Source organism: Condylura cristata, unplaced genomic scaffold (assembly GCF_000260355.1).
Source record: "Condylura cristata isolate star-nosed mole 26May11 unplaced genomic scaffold, ConCri1.0 scaffold00031, whole genome shotgun sequence".
Lineage (NCBI taxonomy): Eukaryota > Metazoa > Chordata > Mammalia > Eulipotyphla > Talpidae > Condylura > Condylura cristata.
The window spans coordinates 24492952-24509695 of NW_004567132.1; the positions used below are offsets into that span (position 1 = coordinate 24492952).

Below are 16744 nucleotides of genomic sequence, written 5' to 3' on the forward strand. Positions count from 1 at the left end.
GACAGGAGAGGCCTGCTGTGCCATGTGGGCTGGCTCCCTGGTCAGGGACTGAAGTCATGCTGCAGTGGCTGCTGATGGCTTCTGTAGTGCTGAGACAATCCTTTATGAGGCCAGGGAGGCCCTTCATACTGCTTTTAACCCTTTCCTAGCCCCTACAACCTACGATTGATCAATTTTATCCTTGCTTTACTACCTACCTCCCCTAAACTATCATCTCTGAATTAAAAATGTTATGGACAGGGAAGAACAATGTTTAAAATATCTGAAGTATTTTTTTCGAATCAGTTTCTATACAGAGGTAATGGTCCTGTAATTGATACTACATCTACATACATTGTGAGCCCCTCAGAATTCTGAGTGAACATGCTCTGAATTTGGCTCAGGAGGATCAGGATTTGAAGAATCTGTATTGGAAGGACTGGACTCTCCAACTGGTTCAAAGGGTCGCAAGTTTGCATAAGACACCTCTTGGGCCAGCTGCTCCAGGGAAGGGCGGCCCAAGACCAGATTTCGAAGTGAGATACAAGTCATGAGGAAACTGAAAAAGAAGAAAAAGTGCCCTCAGTCCAAAATCTTGTTTCAGCACGGGGAATTCCTGCCACAGCCCTGAGGGGCACATGGTCCCACCTCCACTCACCCAGGCATAAAGGAGAAACTCCCCTCAATGAAAATAATCCTCATCCCAGCTGGACAGACACCCCACTCCTTATACAATCTGGTAAAGGGTCCCAAAGTGGGGTAGGAATAACTCAAAGGGAAGCTAGAGATAAACAGGGAAATTAAAACAGTAGGCCACCAGACATGTCCTTACATTAAATCAGGAAGAGAAGAATGGAGAGGGCAAAAGATAACATTGCTAGACTGACTTTTCCTGGGTGAGAGTCTACTATTACTCCCACCAGCGAAAAGTTAACCCAGCTTGCAAACTCTTCTGACAATGACAAATATTGTGGGTAAACTTACCTGCGGCGAAAGATAAAGAGTTTTCTCAGTAAGAAGCGAAAGAGTCGCTCATAGAAAGGGGTATTTCTACGCCGTTCAATCTCCTGGAGTCTTCGCTGGCGTTTAAGAAAGGTCTGAACTAGAGGTGTCAGCTCAGGACCCCCTTTTACTTCCCCTTCCAGCAGAGGTTGCAGTTCTGGAGGTAGAGGTCCTGTTTCTACCCAGAAGGTAGCAAAAAAAGGACTCAATGATAGAGATTGTATGGTCTCTGAGAATGCCCCATTTACCAGCTAGAAGTGGTAAGTTCTTTAATAGCCAGATCTGGGGTCTCCCTGGTGCAGCACGAGATTAAGTTGCAGCACTATGAAGCTATCCACAGCGCTGAAGCACAAGTTCGATCCCCCATCAGGGGGACCACATGGCTCAACAGACCTCTTCTGTCTCACCTGCTGCTCCCCTCAGCAGTGTATTTCAGTAGATCCACCTGTGTGGCTCCCTACTATTTCTTTTCAAAGATTTTATTTACACATACAGAAATGGGGTACAGACCAGAGGTGCAGGGGTGGCAAAAGGATTCACCAGAAACAGTGGGGAGCAGAACAGACAGATCGACAAAGTACACTGCTGAGGAGAACAACGGGCAATACAGGAGAGATCTACAGCGCCATGTGGATCACCTTTGGGGCAAGGATTGAACTCACAATGAAGCAGCCTCAGCTTGGCTTAGCTTCACAATGCAGTGCTCCAACCCACTGCACCACCAGGGAGGACCTGCTCCCTGCTATTTCTGGTGAATCCTCTCACTAGTCCCCTGGACCCCTCAGGGTCTTTGGCATACACCCCAGTTCTTGTATGCATAAATAAATAATTTTTTTTTAAAGTAGCTAGAAATAGGGTCCTCATTGGTGGTGCAGCGGGTTAAAGCACAGCAGTAAGAAGCTAAAGCCACTGCCACATGAGTTCGAATCCTGCCTCCCCAGAGGTGACCCACATGGCGCAGCAGACCTCTCCTGACCCACCTGCTGCTCCCCTCAGCAGTGTACTTCGTCGATCTGCCTGTTCTGCTCCCCACTCTGTCTCTGGTAAATCCTCTCACTGCCCCTGCACCTCTGGCCTGTACCCAAGTTCTGTATGCACAAATAAATCTTTAAAAAAAAAAAGAAAAGAAGATCTGCATTCATAATATTAACTTTTTGTAAGCAGGACTATCTCAGCCCAAATGCTCATATATATATACTCACCACTTCCATTCTCGACTTTTTCCTTTAGTTCTTGCAGATAAGCCAGGTCTTGCTCCAGTGCAAGCTCTGTAGTGTTGACATAGATGTACATGTAGCAGGAAGGAGTAGCTGACACTGTATACACCTTATGGTACTCACCAGCAGGCAACTGACAAGAAGAAATGCACATATTTCACTCTAATCTTTCTCCAGCCAGCCTATGGGCACCCTGTACTACCCCTCCAGGCATATTGTTTTCTTATCATGTTTTGGGGTCCAACAGAATTATAGCCTCAAAAATCCTGGATGAGGCTATTAACAGCCCCAGGAGTCCTTGCACTGCTGCAGTGGAAGGCATTTTGAGTCTAAAGTAAATAAACACCACTCTTCTAAACATTGTTAATCCCAACAAAATACCTGCATTTTTTCTCCCTCCCGAAGAGTCTGATTCTTCTGTTCTGCCACCAGCTCCACCGTCACCTCCCCCTGCAGCAGCTGGATGCTAGTGTTGCCCAGATCTTCACTCACAAAATTTTCCAGGTGCAGCCCTGCCAGGGGCAACAGTTTGAAGTCCCAGCAGATGGTGTCGAGCGAAGTCACCCCTCCTACCCCCCACCCCCAGAAAAGAGACCTGACATAGTCCCCATGACTACGCCTCAGGTTTCAAAAACATCCTTCCCACCACAGTGCTGTCTCCCCCTCTACCATAGGCAGTGCTCTTGGCGAAGGGAGCCAGAGTGAAAGACCACAGAGCTGGCCTTTGTTTCCCTCCGTACCAGGGAAATCTGCAATGAAGACCACTTCGGTGTGGTTGTCCAGACTGGTCTTAATTTCCTGTAACTTGGCCCTCCAGGGAGACAGGTCCATCAGCAGTGGCTGCAGCCAAGGTGTGCGTTGGAAGGGGGACCAGGCGGCCCGCACGATGTCCACACGAGGATCAAAAATCCTTAGGGAAGAAAACCATGTTTTAAGGAGGCCACGGGCACCCACCCATCAGAGCTTCCGGTTCTTTTCATCGCCATTCCCAGATAGAAGAAACGGCCCAGTTCAGCATGTTATTGCCAGTCTGAGGGGAGAGGAAGGTGGGCACGAGATTCTGGTGCACTGGAAGAATGGAGGTTAGTGGCCATCTGAGGAGAATTGTGTTAACAGTTTCTAAAAGAACAAGTCGTTACTTTTCTTCTGGTGCCCCCTACTGGAAATAATGAGCTATGTCCACAACCAGGTCGACAGAGACATGCACTAGAAGACAGCTTTTCAAGCAAGATACACTGGGGAGCAGGCTATTCATTTCGGCAAAAGGAGCTGGGTTTCTCTTTCCCCCTTCTCTGCTCCCTTGCCCACCTCTGCTGGAAGCGGTCATTGATGGAGACCCAAATATCAAAGTAGATCTGGGGCTCAGTGACATTGTACTTGGGCAGCAGGCGGCTCAGGCAAGTGGCATATTGCTTCAGCATGTCTGCGTGATCCTTCCATCGCCGGCTCTGTGTGAATACCTGTCCCAAACCCCCACATTAGTCCCGCCTCATCATTAGCAACCTCAACCTCCCAGACAGGCCACGCACTGCCAACAGCACAAAGTGACCCCTGCCTGCTGCCCATCTGGACCAGGAAAAGAAAAAAACATCTGAACCTGACTTTGGAGACTGTCTCATTGCCGGGTGAGTGTGCTACATAACTTTCCCAAATCTAGCTTCAGCCAAGGAAATGGACGGCATTGCCCTGTTTCCATTCACACAAAAGGTCATTTAACCTGGCTTCTGAGAAGGGGTGGAGCGGACCCAGATTTGTCTTATTTTAGAGTTGTGTTTAGGATCAACCCAGACCCTGAAGTTCAAGCTGACAATAGTAACTTGTCAGCATCAGCGGTCTCACCCCGGGGTTAAGGTAGCCCAGCTCGCCCGTGCGGCCATCGCGGTAGGTGATCTTCACGTGCTGGTGGGAGCGGGAGTGCACCATCATGTCCCAGGAGTAGCCGTACAGCCCATTTGTCCAGTTGTTATAGCCCTGAGAAGGCAGGGCGGGGAGAGTCAGCGCCATGGCTCTCACACTCCATCCTCGACCAGGGAAGGGCTACAAAAACATTCTTGCTGTGCACTGCTGCCACTTTCCAAGCTAACCCCTTTTCAAACATACCTGGGTGAGGAAATGGGAATAAGGCAGGAAGAGCTGCTCCAGGAGGTAGAGCAGGGTGAAGGCAGTGGCTAGCTGGTGGCGCAGCCCCGGCCTCTGGCCCTCTTTGGCCCGGCTCCTCTTATAAATGCAGGAAGAACTGGGCTGAGGGGCAGTCTGGAGGGGCAGCAGGTCTTGCAGCCTTTTGGGACTGTGGGATACCAGCTTCCGAGGCCACTTGGGGGAGCAGAAGAGAGGGCTGCTGGCCAGCATGACATAAGGGAACATACCTAGAAAAGCAGGGACAAGAGACACATTTAAGGAAAGGAACATGGGTAATTCTCTCACCCCACTTCCCTCAGAACACTTCTCCCAGGTGTCCCACTCACAATGTTGTAAGTTCTTAACCTGAGAATACTCCTTCCACAGTCCTTACTGCGCAACACGCTGAGCCCAGGAGCCCAGACCTCTCCTCCCTTTTATTTCCATTTCACAGCGACTACATCGGGTTCAATCTAGCTTCTGTTCTAATCACCTTCTCCCACTCTCAAACATGCCTTTGACAAGTTCCTCCCTGTAAATCTGTGGTTTTCTGTTTCTACTTTTCTACCAGACTCCAGGTACTGACCAATGCTGAAAAGCTGGGAATTCATGCAGTGGAAGTAGGACACAAAGAGGAGACCGATGGGCCGGGAGGCATCAAAGAAGAGCAGGAAGCCGGCTGAGAGGTCCAGCACCAGCCCACACCAGTGCACCACTAGTAGACTGGTCATCTCCTCGGACAGTATCAGTCTGCAGACACAGGGGACACAGGTTACTGGGAAAATCCTGTATTCGCAGCATATTCGACCCCAGCAACATGCCTCTGCGGCCCTGTCCTTGCCAAAGGCTGTCCCAGCAGGTGGGTAGAAGGGCGCAGATAAAGGTGGCTTATGGGGGTTTTTCTACCTCCTTAGGTGTCCACACACTTTAGGTATCCAATATTTTCTATACACTGTGCCATAAGGGTAGATCTCAAAAAGCAAAATTTGATGATGTGTCTGTGCTATGGCTGGGGCGGGGGTGAGGGGACATGACCCTCATGGAGGTTATAAATGAGAAGAAATCTTAAACGGTGAATATTTGACTAACATAATAATGAAGTCAAACTTCAGGAACTGGAAAATAACAGGGAAGAGGAAAAAGAACACTGTAAAACAAGAGGAAAGAAGAACTGGGAGGAAGAGAGAAATCAGAGAGGTAAGATGTTGTTTTGTAAAAAAAAAAAAAAAAAAGCTATAAAAAGGGTTTTCTCAGAGTAGGGACACTGACTACCCCAACTTCCCCATGAGGAATCCTGGCAGGAAGATAGGGTGGCACCCCGGAGACATAGGCACCATCCAGCGCAGTTGCTGGGGATACCGAGTCACCTAGTTTTGGTGACTCTTTCCTTTCGTTTTCTCCCTTCTTTCTGGCCCATACCATAAGTCTCCCAGCTGCCTTCTGGGAGATGAGTGGACAGAGGAAAGCATGTGGCAAGTTCAACAGCCATAATTGAGTCCTGAGCGAGACAAGTCACCCGCTCAGTACCCGTGCCTCACTTGAAGGGACTGAAGAGCCAGTGCCGGGACAGGTTATCCATGGAATAGCCTTCAACCCAGTCTGCATCCAGCTTTTTCACACCAGCAATGAAATATACAATGAAGATCTGCAAACACAGGATGCAAATGATATTTAAACAAAAAAGGAACTTTGTTTTCTACAGTTAAAAAAAAAGCGAACAAACACAGAACCTAAGTTCTGACCTCAGTTCAGGGCCCCGTTAAGATGTGAGGGCGATCTGGCTGTGACATCTGTCACTCCACTGATCACCAGGGTTGATTCCGCTGATCTGGCTGACTAGGCCGGTGTCCCCTTCCTCCCTCACCACCTCCATGTGCGTCCCTCCGGAAGCCACGCACTAGGTCGAAGAGGACGGCATTCCCGGAATAGTGATGGACTGGTCTTTGGTCGAGGGTATACGAGTAGCTGCGCTACCCTGCTAGAACCTCCAAAGAAGCTCTCAAGAAAGACACATTTTTCTGCTCCCTCATCTCAGATAACATATACAGCAAGTATTTATGACTATCTACCAATGCCAGGCACAGTATTTGGCACCCAGGAAAAGTAATGGAACAGATGTTATACTTATTATGAGGATTCTAATCAAACAGGGGTAAGGCTCTATTCTTCCCATGACGTGGTGAGAGAACCCAGCATTCAAAAAATGGGAAACAACAGAAAAGTCAGCTGAGCTTTCCAGCGAAAAGGAAACGAGATGGGAAGATGCACTCTGGCAGTGGGAAGGCCATGCCAACGGTGGCTGTCAGGCACCTTCCTCTATCCTAAAGCTCCATACCTGGCCACGCAGCACAGTGTAGTTCCAGAGGGGCACATGGGCATTTCGCTTACGGGCACTCAGGAGGCCATCCACAGACCTAAACAAAGGCGGGTAAGAATTGAGGAAGGCCTCTTGGTCAGTGTCTACCTCTCCTTTCAACTGTGTCAATCTATCCCAGGGTATTGCCCACCTCCTCTCTGGCCCTGTGTTATTTGGAGGCCCATTAGAAGTCTACAAACCAATGCTAACAGATGATTTTAAGTGATTAAGTCATCACAGAAATACTACTAGTGAGTGATAACAAAAACTTCCATGTTTTCATTTGTTAGGCAGGTTAGTTTATCTTAATGGATCAAATCAGGGAAAAGGCTACAATGCTAGAAAATGACTAAAATGAAGGAGTTTGAGGGAGTGTTTGTAAAGCTAAAGTGTATGTAAATATGTATCATGGCTTCTTTTTTCCATAGTCAGTATCCAGGGCAAAGTGATATGTCATGGCCTGAGTGTCAGGATCTAGCGCTAGAGTGTACCTGCTGCAGCTTACTTTGGGAGAGAACTGATGAATGCAGGTAATATGACTAGATGTACTCTGGAAGACAGAAGCAAATCGGGGTTTTAATGATAATGACTGAGCAGAGAAGCTGGGAAGGGGCAGCTTACATTTGTGGTCAAGAACACTGGAGCCTGCAGTTAAGAGACCTGGGTTTTCACTTGTGCCTAGTGCCTGCAGTGTGACCTTACACAAGTCCTTTCTTTATCTAAGCCTTAGTTCCTTCATCCTTAAAATGGGAACAACACAATAGACCTTATGGGGCTATAATGAGGAAAAATTAGAAACATTTGTAGAGTACCTGGCATGTGGAAAGCCTTTAGTAAGTGACTGGTATTTTCTCAAATTGTGTCAAAAGTCATAAAAATGAAACTTTTCAGGGATATTCTGTCAGCCTCTCAGTTCTGCATGATCAGAGCTGGCCATTCTGAATGAGCTTAAAGGCTTACAAAGAGCTATTTGTATTAACAAATGAAACTTGATTAATAACTGATAAATCACGACATTCAGTGTTTGAAATCAGTATTTGTTTTCCCTATACCCAACTTACAACATTCATAATGGCCTTTCATTTAACAGAAAGAATCCTTAAAGGACATCTACCCTGCCAATTTGTGTCTCCAAATTCTCTTCACTTCCCCTTAAAGATGGTCATGACAGGGCCCTCCCTGGTGGCGCGGTGGGTTAAAGCACTGCACTAAGAAGCTTAAGCCACTTCCTCATGAGTTTGATCCCAGCCTGCCCCGGAGGTGACCACATAGCGTGGCATACCTCTCCTGACCCGCCCGCTGCTCCCCTCAGCAGTGTACTTCGTCGATTTGCCTGTTCTGTTCCCCACTCTGTCTCTGGTGAATCCTCTCACCGCCCCCTAAGCCTCTGGCCTGTACCCCAGTTCTGTATGCACAAATAAATCTTTAAAAAAAAAAAAAAGATGGTCCTGACAAGCCAGATAAGGGGGTGGGTTACCTCCCACAGGGAGATGTGGGAGGGTTCAGGCCTCGCTTTTGTAGGCCTTTCCTTTTGACATGACTGACTCACAGCAACTTCTATTCTTGGTTCTAACTCTGCCCCTTTGGGTTCATACAGGGAAAGTCTGCTCCCTTGAAGTATTTGAAACCAGCTATATCTGGCTTTAGTCTTCTCTTCTTCTAAGAGGATTACAGGAAGTGGATAGATCAAGGCACCTGGGGAGATATGGAAAGAGTAAAGGGGTGGGAATGGAGGCATTTCTGCTTTTTTGTCATCCCAAGTACCTCAACCTTGCTGAACCACCCCCTTCCAAATCCATCTAAATCAAAGCATGACCTTGCACTTTGCAAAGCATGGTTGAAAATATGCTTGCTGAGGCAAGTTCTAGAAAGTCAGTGGGCCCCTATCTCTAATAATTATCCTGACCCAGCCAACCCCTCTCCCCTCTCTTCCCCAAGACTCATACCAGTAGCGGTTTGCATCCACAAACATCAGCTGAAAGGCCAACAAACCATATAGGTAGGAGTGGTTGTTCCACGATGTCTTGTCCAGGAGAAACACATACCAGTAGGGCAGCAGGAAAAACACACAGCTTATCCGGTAGCACAGGCCCAGCATCATGCCCAATGCCCCTGGGATTTGTGGGGAGAAGATTGAGAGGTCAGTGTGTTACCACAGGCTTGGCTTCTCTGGCACAGGCTATGGGTAGGATTAAGAAAAGCCACGATGGGGCCCTCCCTAGTGGCACAATGGGCGAGGACGCAGCACTGCAAGCGAGCGGCAGCCGCTTCAGTGTAAGTTCGATCCCCTGCCCGGTGTAGCAGACCTCTCCTGGCCCACCCGCTGCTCCCCTCATCAGTATCCTTCATCGATCTGCCTGTTCTGCTCCCCACTCTGTTTCTGGTGAATCCTCTCACGGCCCCTGCACCTCTGGCCTTTATCCCAGTCCTGTATACATAAATAAATAAATCTTAAAAAAAAATTCTTAAAAAAGAAAAAAGAAAAACCACCATACACTTTATAGTAAGGTAAAACTAAATAAAAATTAAATGCTATTTTAATATTTTAAAAAGTTATGGAGGTATGACCCAGCAATCCCACTCTTAGGAATCTATCCAAAAGATACAAAAACACTGATTCAAAAAGACACCTGTACCCCCATGTTTATTGCTGCTTTATTTACAGTAGGAAAGACATGGAATCAACCAAAATGCCCAAAAGTAGATGACTGGGTTAAAAAGATGTGGTATATATATATATACGATGGAATATTACTCAGCAATCAAAACAGATAAACACATGCCTTTTGCAGTAAGATGGACAGAGCTGGAAGGATCATGCTAAGTGAAATAAGAAAGAAAAAATACCAGATGGTTTCACTCATAGCAGAAGCATAAAGTACCAGGGTGGGGGGAAATAATAATAATGAACAAGTGTATACTAGAGACATTTCACAGAGGTGGAGTGGGCAATGGGATCAAAAATGGGGGAGAGGGGAAGTGTACTGGACTATGGTGATGGCACACAGGTGATCTGGTGATAGGAAGCCAATGGGGATTACAACTGAGATAGAAAAAGGCAATAAAATGATGTAGAAATAAACTATCATTAAAAAAATTTTAAAGTATGTTCCCTGGTGGAACAACAGTTTAAAGCATAGCACTAGGAGGCTGTCTGCAGCCACTGCAGCGCAAGTTTGATCCTCAGCCAGGGCAGTGACCCACATGGCACGGCAGACCTCTCCTGACCTGCCTGCTGTTCCCCTCAGCAGTGTATTTCAATCTACCTGCCTGTGAATCCTTCTCCCCACACACATACCTCTGTCTACCCCAGTTTCTGTATGCATAAATAAACAAATCTTCAGGGGGAAAAAAAAAAGCTCAGAGGGTACATGGGTGGGCAGGATAAAATGAGTCACAGTGGAAAATGAAATGAGGAATAAGACGTGGCCCATTGACCAGCATGCTTTGTATTTCGGTATTTTAGGTAAGACCAGGAGTCTTGTGTAGTTTCCCTTACCCAAAAACATGATGGTGTAGACAAGATACATCCAGTCAAGTGGCAGAGGCTGGAGGGCATCCAGCAAGGGGAAGCGGCACACCTCCAGCCCATCCAGGTATCTTCGGTCCAGGGAGCTGAGCCCCCGCTCCTGGGGAATGTCTAGCACCATCAGCAACCCTGAGAAAGCAGTTAGGCCCCAGCAAAGAATTTTCAGTAGACAGTCCAGTGCAACCAACTCTGGAGGCACACTTTTTTCTACCCCTGGCTCTGTAACTTATTCATTCATTCATTTATCAATACCTACTGACCTCTGCTGTGCAAGGTGTTATGCCAGGTATGTGACCTCAGCCACCTACTGTACCTCACTGAATCGATTCTCCATGTATGAGAGGGGCTCATAATACTTCACAGGGTGAAGAGAGAAAGGAGAAAAGTGTACAAAGCACTACAAAAGCGATTAGGGGAGTAATAATTATCTACCAAGGTCAGTTCTACTGGACTGCAAAGTGCTCTAGGGTCATGCTTCCCTACCTTTCTCACTTCCTAGCACACCCAGAAAACAGCAGTATTTGGCCAACACAGTGGGTAAATAGAAGGGTCTACTCAGGGTCCGGAAGCCACCTCTAGTTAAGTCAAGGTTTTTCAACCTCAGAGGGGCTGGACTGGCTAATTATTAGCTGGGAGAACTTTCCTGTGTGTTATAGGTCGTATAACAGCATCCCTGACTCCAACAGAGACGCCAGGGGCCGCTTACTTACCCTCTCCCCAGTGGGGACAAATAAAAATGTCTCCAGACACTGCTAAATATCTCCCAGGGAAGAAAACTGTCCCCATTTGAGAATCACTAGCGATTTTATGAATCAACACATTTGTCACCCTATGCTGTGACCTATGAATTAAGAGGTCACTTAAGTGGTTACTGCCAACATATGTGCCCTTTCACTCCGGCTGCTTCTCTGAAATCTAGTCCTTATCATAGTTACTGGGCAACTTCATGCCACAAGCAAAATGGGTCCCTGTTCCTTGCCTTTGTATTTTCTATAGCCCCAAATCAAAGCATTTCTGGTGTCCATATACTAATAGGAGACAAAGCTGTGTTTGATCCTAAACACAAAGGCCTCTTTCACGCTACCTTCAACTCTGGGGGAAAGGGAGGTAAGTCCAGTAAGTCACCAAGGAAAGGACTTAAAACTATTATTCTCCCACCTACAATCACAATGGCACTTCCAGAAACTGAACTTACCAAAGAGAAATCGGAAGACAGCCAGACTTGCAGGATCTGTGGGTCGATTCAGCAAGGTCACTAGCTTCCCCCAGCTGGAAATATCTGTCCACTCAAATCCCAAAACTTTCCCCATTTGACTGCCTTGCCTGGGTCCTGAGGTCTGTCCAGCCGTGTCTTTTCGTACTTTATCTGCAACCAATAAATGGAGAAAGTGTGTGTGCGCCCAAGGTGAGTGGGGATGCTTGAAAATACATTCCCCTCCCAAACCGCAGAAATCAAAAGTCCCGAATCCCCAAGATTTCTGCCACCTGGATCCTCCCTCTGATTTGTGAATACCGGAATCTGCCCGCTGCAAAGCCCTTCTCCAGAATCAGCCACTGCTCCAGAAGTACTCAAGAGAACAGACCTCCTGTGAGCCCTCCCTAATGGAGCAACGGGTTAAAGCCACAGCACTATCAAGCTATCTGCAGCACCACAAATTCGATCCCCAGCCAGGGAGGAGACCCACGTGGCGCAGCAGACCTCTCCTGACGTGCGCGCTGCTCCCCTCAGCAGTGTATTTCAGTATCATCTGCCTGTTCTGCTCCCCACTCTGACGCTGGTGAATCCTCTCACCCCACCCCAGCACCTCTGGCCTGTACCCCAGTTTTTGAATGCATAAAAAAAATTACATCTTAAAAAAAAAAAGGCCCTAATCACAAAGGGTTCCCGATGTCACCACCATCCTGAAGCTGCTGACTGCAGTCCGTCCCCGACACCTCCTCCCCCGAGTCCCGCAGGGCGTTCCTCCAGGCCCTTTCGCCCCGAAAGGCTCCCCGCGTGGCAAGGAATCTACCTGAGCCCCGCGACACCCGCGCGGACCGGGCTGGCTGGGCCATGGCCCTGCACAGGTAGGTCCGCCACTGCAGCAGCTGCCCGGCCGAGGCTCCCCGCCCCCCTACACGTCAGCACCCGCCGGAAAGCGCAGCGACGACCGTCGTGAAGGGCGGCGCCGAGCTCCCCGCTTGGCGACAGAGGGCGGAGCGCAACAGCTCACTTCACTCGGTGACCTGGGGTGTACTGAGGATGCTCCCCAGATCCGCCTCTCTTCCACCGCTCGACCTCGGCAGGTGTTCCCCGTGACTCTCCCCGCCCGTCTAACCTACACCCCAGGTCGTCTACAAAATAAAAATTAAAAAAAAAAGAAAAGCAAGGTTTAGCTGGATGTCGAGTCTGACGCCAGATCAATGACCATTGTGCTTCATTAAATCCCACCAGGTGGTAGCGTCACCCCGCGGTGCTCCGTGACGGACCCATGCGGGGAAAAGGTCAAACTGTTCCCCAGGGAGCTGGATGGTCCAGCTGAAAAACGCACGTGGAATTGGCTGCCATGGCCGGGAAAAGATGTGCAGCTTCATTGTCCCAGGACTGTCAAGAACCAGAAGTGTGAAAGCAGCGGGAGAAACGGCTACATAAAGGCACAGGGGGTGCAGAATAGGGGTAGCGAGTAGAATAGGGTTCATCAGGGAAGATTCTTAGAGGCGAGTCTTGCACAGAACTGTAATGTCTAATTCTCTGCATTGGAGTTGGCCAGAACAATGAGAGGAAAATATCCCAGAGCAGAGGTTATCATGTATTTTTTTGTGTGTGTTTGCTTCAGGACCCCTTACAGTGCTGGAAATTATTAAGAGCCCTACAGAGATTTTGTTTACATGGGTGATTAATTACCCTATTTAGGAAAGAGGAAATATACACTGAGGAATGTTTAAAATGTGTGTTGATTCACTAAAAAGAAAAAATAAATTCACTATATGTTTATATAACTTTTTAAAAGAATTATTTATTTATGCACACAAGTCCTGAGGTACAGGCCAGAGGTGCAGGGGGTGAGAGGATTCACCAGAGACAGTGGGGAGCAGAACAGGCAGATCGACAAAGTACACTGCTGAGGGGAGCAGCAGGCGGGTCAGGAGAGGTCTGCCAAGCCTTGTGGGTCACCTCCCTGGCCAGGGATCAAATGCTGCAGGGGCTGAGGACAGCCTCACAGAGCTGCACTCTAAACTGTTGTGCCACCAGAGAGGGCTCTTATAAAACATTTTAATGAAAAAAAGAAAAATCTACACCAAAAAAAATTGACCAAGTAGTATGATTTGATATACAAATCTTTCATGTCTGACTTAATTGAGGATAGCTGTGTTCTCATAACTGCTTCTGTATCCCATCTATTGCCAAACAAAGGAAACCCAACCTAACAGATACTTAATGGGAAAAGGAAAAGGTGTTTTTTAAAGATTTATTTATTTATACATACCTCTGGTACAAGCCAGAGGTGTGAGGTTGGGGGTGAGAGGATTCATCAGAGACAGATTGGGGAACAGAACAGTCTGATTGACTGAAATAAACTCCTGGAGGGAGCAGAGGGTGAGAAAGGAGTGGTCACCTCCCTGGCCAAGGATTGAACTTGTGCTACCGCCGCTGCCAGTAGCTCCATAGTGCTGTGCTTTTAACCTGTTGAGCCATCAGGAAGGGCCCAGAAAAAGTATTTTAATAGCCTTTTGAGGTAATTATGAATATTATTCTTTGATACCACACCTAAACTTACTAGTGGTGATTTTTTAAAGGTTAACTATTAGGGGACTCTCTGGGGCTTAGGGGTTAAATCTCAGCACCATCACTGCTGAGGCCTGAGTTGGATCCCCAGCTCCCTCACCAAGGAGCTAACTCACATGTGGAATAGTGACCCCCTGCTCCCCTCAGCAGTGTATTTCAGTACGTCTGCCTGTTCTACTCCCCACTCTGGCCCCTATCCACCCCTTCTGGCCCACACCCCAGTTCGTGTATAAGATAAATAAATTTTTTTTTAAATAAAAAATGAAGATTAGGCCCTCCCTGGTGGCGCAGCGGGTTAAAGCATAGCACAAAGAAGCTAAAGCCACTTCGCATGAGTTCGATCCCCGCCTGCCCGGGAGCTGACCCACATGGCGCGGCAGACCTCTCCTGACCCACCCGCTGCTCCCCTCAGCAGTGTACCTCATTGATCTGCCTGTTCTGCTCCTCGCTCTGTCTCTGGTGAATCCTCTCATCCTCTGCATCTCTGGCCTATACCACAGTTCTGTACAAATAAATAAATTAAATAACATAAAAATGAAGATCAGCTGGATATGGAGTCGGACACCATATCAATGAACATTATGTTTTATTATATTAAAATCATTGCTTTATCTTGTACTATAAATGAATCTTTTACATAGGTATGATTTTGTAAAATCATACATATGGTCATTTGGAAAACATTTGTTCACTGAGTTATGCAGCTCTTCCTACTGCAGGGTCTCTTAAATGTTGAGAAGCTATCAAACTCAAACTGGCAGATACAAGTTTCCCAAAATACTAACTTTTCACTTAGAAGTTTGAACATGGCTCTCCCTGGTGGCGCAACAGGTTAAAGCACAGCACTAAGAAGCTAAAGCCACTTCAGCATGAGTTGGATCCCCGCCCTGGAGGTGACCCACATGGCAGATCTCTCCTGATCTGCCCGCTGCTCCCCTCAGCAGTGTACTTGGCCTTTTCTGCTCCCTACTCTGTCTCTGGTGAATCCTCTTACCGCCCCTGCACCTCTGGCCTGTACCCCAGTTCTGTATGCACAAATAAATAAATCTTAAAAAAAAAGAGAGAAGTTCAAACATTATCATTAGCAACAAATTAAGTTTAAGTTTAAGGATAAAGAAATGATAAGAGAATGTAGAAATTATAGGGTAATAATAGAATTTAGAAAGTTAAGTATTAAATGAGGTTCAAAATTCTATGGAAATTAAAAATGGGCAGCAGATATAAACACGCAATTCACCAAACAGGTTATCTAGGAGACCAATGGACATGAAATAATATTCATCAGTGCTTCCAATAAGAGCCATGCATGTTAAACCAGTCACACACATGTGAGATGGCACTATTAAAAAGGCCTCCAATAGCACAAGCTAGAGAACATGTGGAGAGAGGGACACAGTTACACTATTGGTGGGAATGTAAACTGGTACAACCATTAAGGAAAGTAATCTGGATTTACCTTAAAAAGATAAAAATAGGGCCTCCCTTGTAGTGCAGCAGACTTTGCAGCTGGGGTTTGATTTCCTGGCCAGCGAGGTAACTCGCATGGCACAACAGACCTCTCCTGTCTCGCTCACTGCTCCCCTCAGCAGTGTATTTCAGTTGGTCTGCCTGTTTTGCTCCCCATTCTGTGTCTGGTGAATCAGCTCACACCCCCCACCTCTGGCCTGCACCCCAATTCTTGCATGCATAAAAAAATAAATAAATCTTATTTTTAAAAAGTGCTATGAGAGCACTGAGGAAGAAATAAACTATGACTGGAGAAATCAGGTTTTTTTAAAATGACCTGGTCTTTAACAGATGAATACAGTGTTGGTAGAGAGAGGGAAATCAAATGTCTTAATAATCTTGACTGAGTTGGTTCTGGATAAGAGAACATTAGCTAGTAGGGACCTCCCTGGTAGCAGAGGGGTTAAGTCTCAGAGATATACTCGATCACCTCATATTATCACCTGAGTTATATCACCTCTGTGGCCTGAGTTTGATCCCCGACCAGGGTGCTAACCACACAAGGCACAGAACACCTCTCCTGCCTGCTGCTCCCCTTAGCAGTGTACCTCAGGAGATCGGCATGTTCTGCTCCCCACTCTGTCTAGTGAGTCTTGTCTGAAATACACTGTTGGGGTGAGAAAGAGAGGTCTGCTGCACCATGTGGGTCAGCTCCCTGGCTGAGGATCAACTTCATGCTGCAGTGGCTGCCAATAGCTTCACAGTGCTGAGACATAACCCCCTGTGCCCCAAATCTGAATTTTTGGATAGATAACAAACAGCCCCAGGAGGACTGGGTAGGAAAAAATCAGTTTGGAGGTGGCTAAAGTGTCTAAAGGAAAGCTCATGCCAGCATTACCTAGAAAACAAGAGCTGGTATGGAAAGATGAGAGTGGATCTGAGAACATGTCTGAAATAAAATTAAGACTATGTCTCATTGTGTGTGTAGGGTGGCTTTGGGGTTTCTAGCTTGTGTGACTAGTAACAGTGGGAGTTCTAGCCAGGAGGAAGAACATGGGACATGATAAAAGGTTTGGTCTTACAAGGGGATTGCAACTGAGATGGAAAATGCACAAAAATATGTAAAAATAAACTAATAATAAAAAAAAGCTTTCGGTTTAGCTGTTGGAGTTGTCTGTGGACTCTCTAGGCATTGGAGAGATAATAACGGTAATTGAGAGAGAGAGGTCAGGGCTGGAGATACAGATTTGGAGATTGTCTGTAAATAGCTGTCAAACCATAAAGGCATTGAAGCCATGGTGGGTCTTTCCTATTTCTTTCTTTTTTTTTTT

General features: G+C 47.0%; 1 protein-coding gene across 1 annotated transcript; it reads right to left on the reverse strand.

Annotated features, from left to right (window-relative positions):
• Positions 1-279: 279 nt before the first annotated feature.
• GGCX (gamma-glutamyl carboxylase) lies at positions 280-12301 on the reverse strand. The gene is made up of 15 exons (XM_004691593.2): positions 12214-12301; positions 11397-11567; positions 10172-10330; positions 8619-8784; positions 6652-6730; positions 5855-5961; positions 4903-5066; positions 4299-4564; positions 4038-4169; positions 3507-3658; positions 2939-3108; positions 2580-2710; positions 2184-2331; positions 964-1159; positions 280-538 (listed from the first exon to the last, which is right to left on the reverse strand). Exons 1-15 carry the CDS (start codon positions 12254-12256, stop codon positions 346-348), a joined length of 2277 nt encoding a protein of 758 aa, XP_004691650.1. The 5' UTR covers positions 12257-12301; the 3' UTR covers positions 280-345.
• Between the last annotated feature and the right edge of the window lie 4443 nt (positions 12302-16744).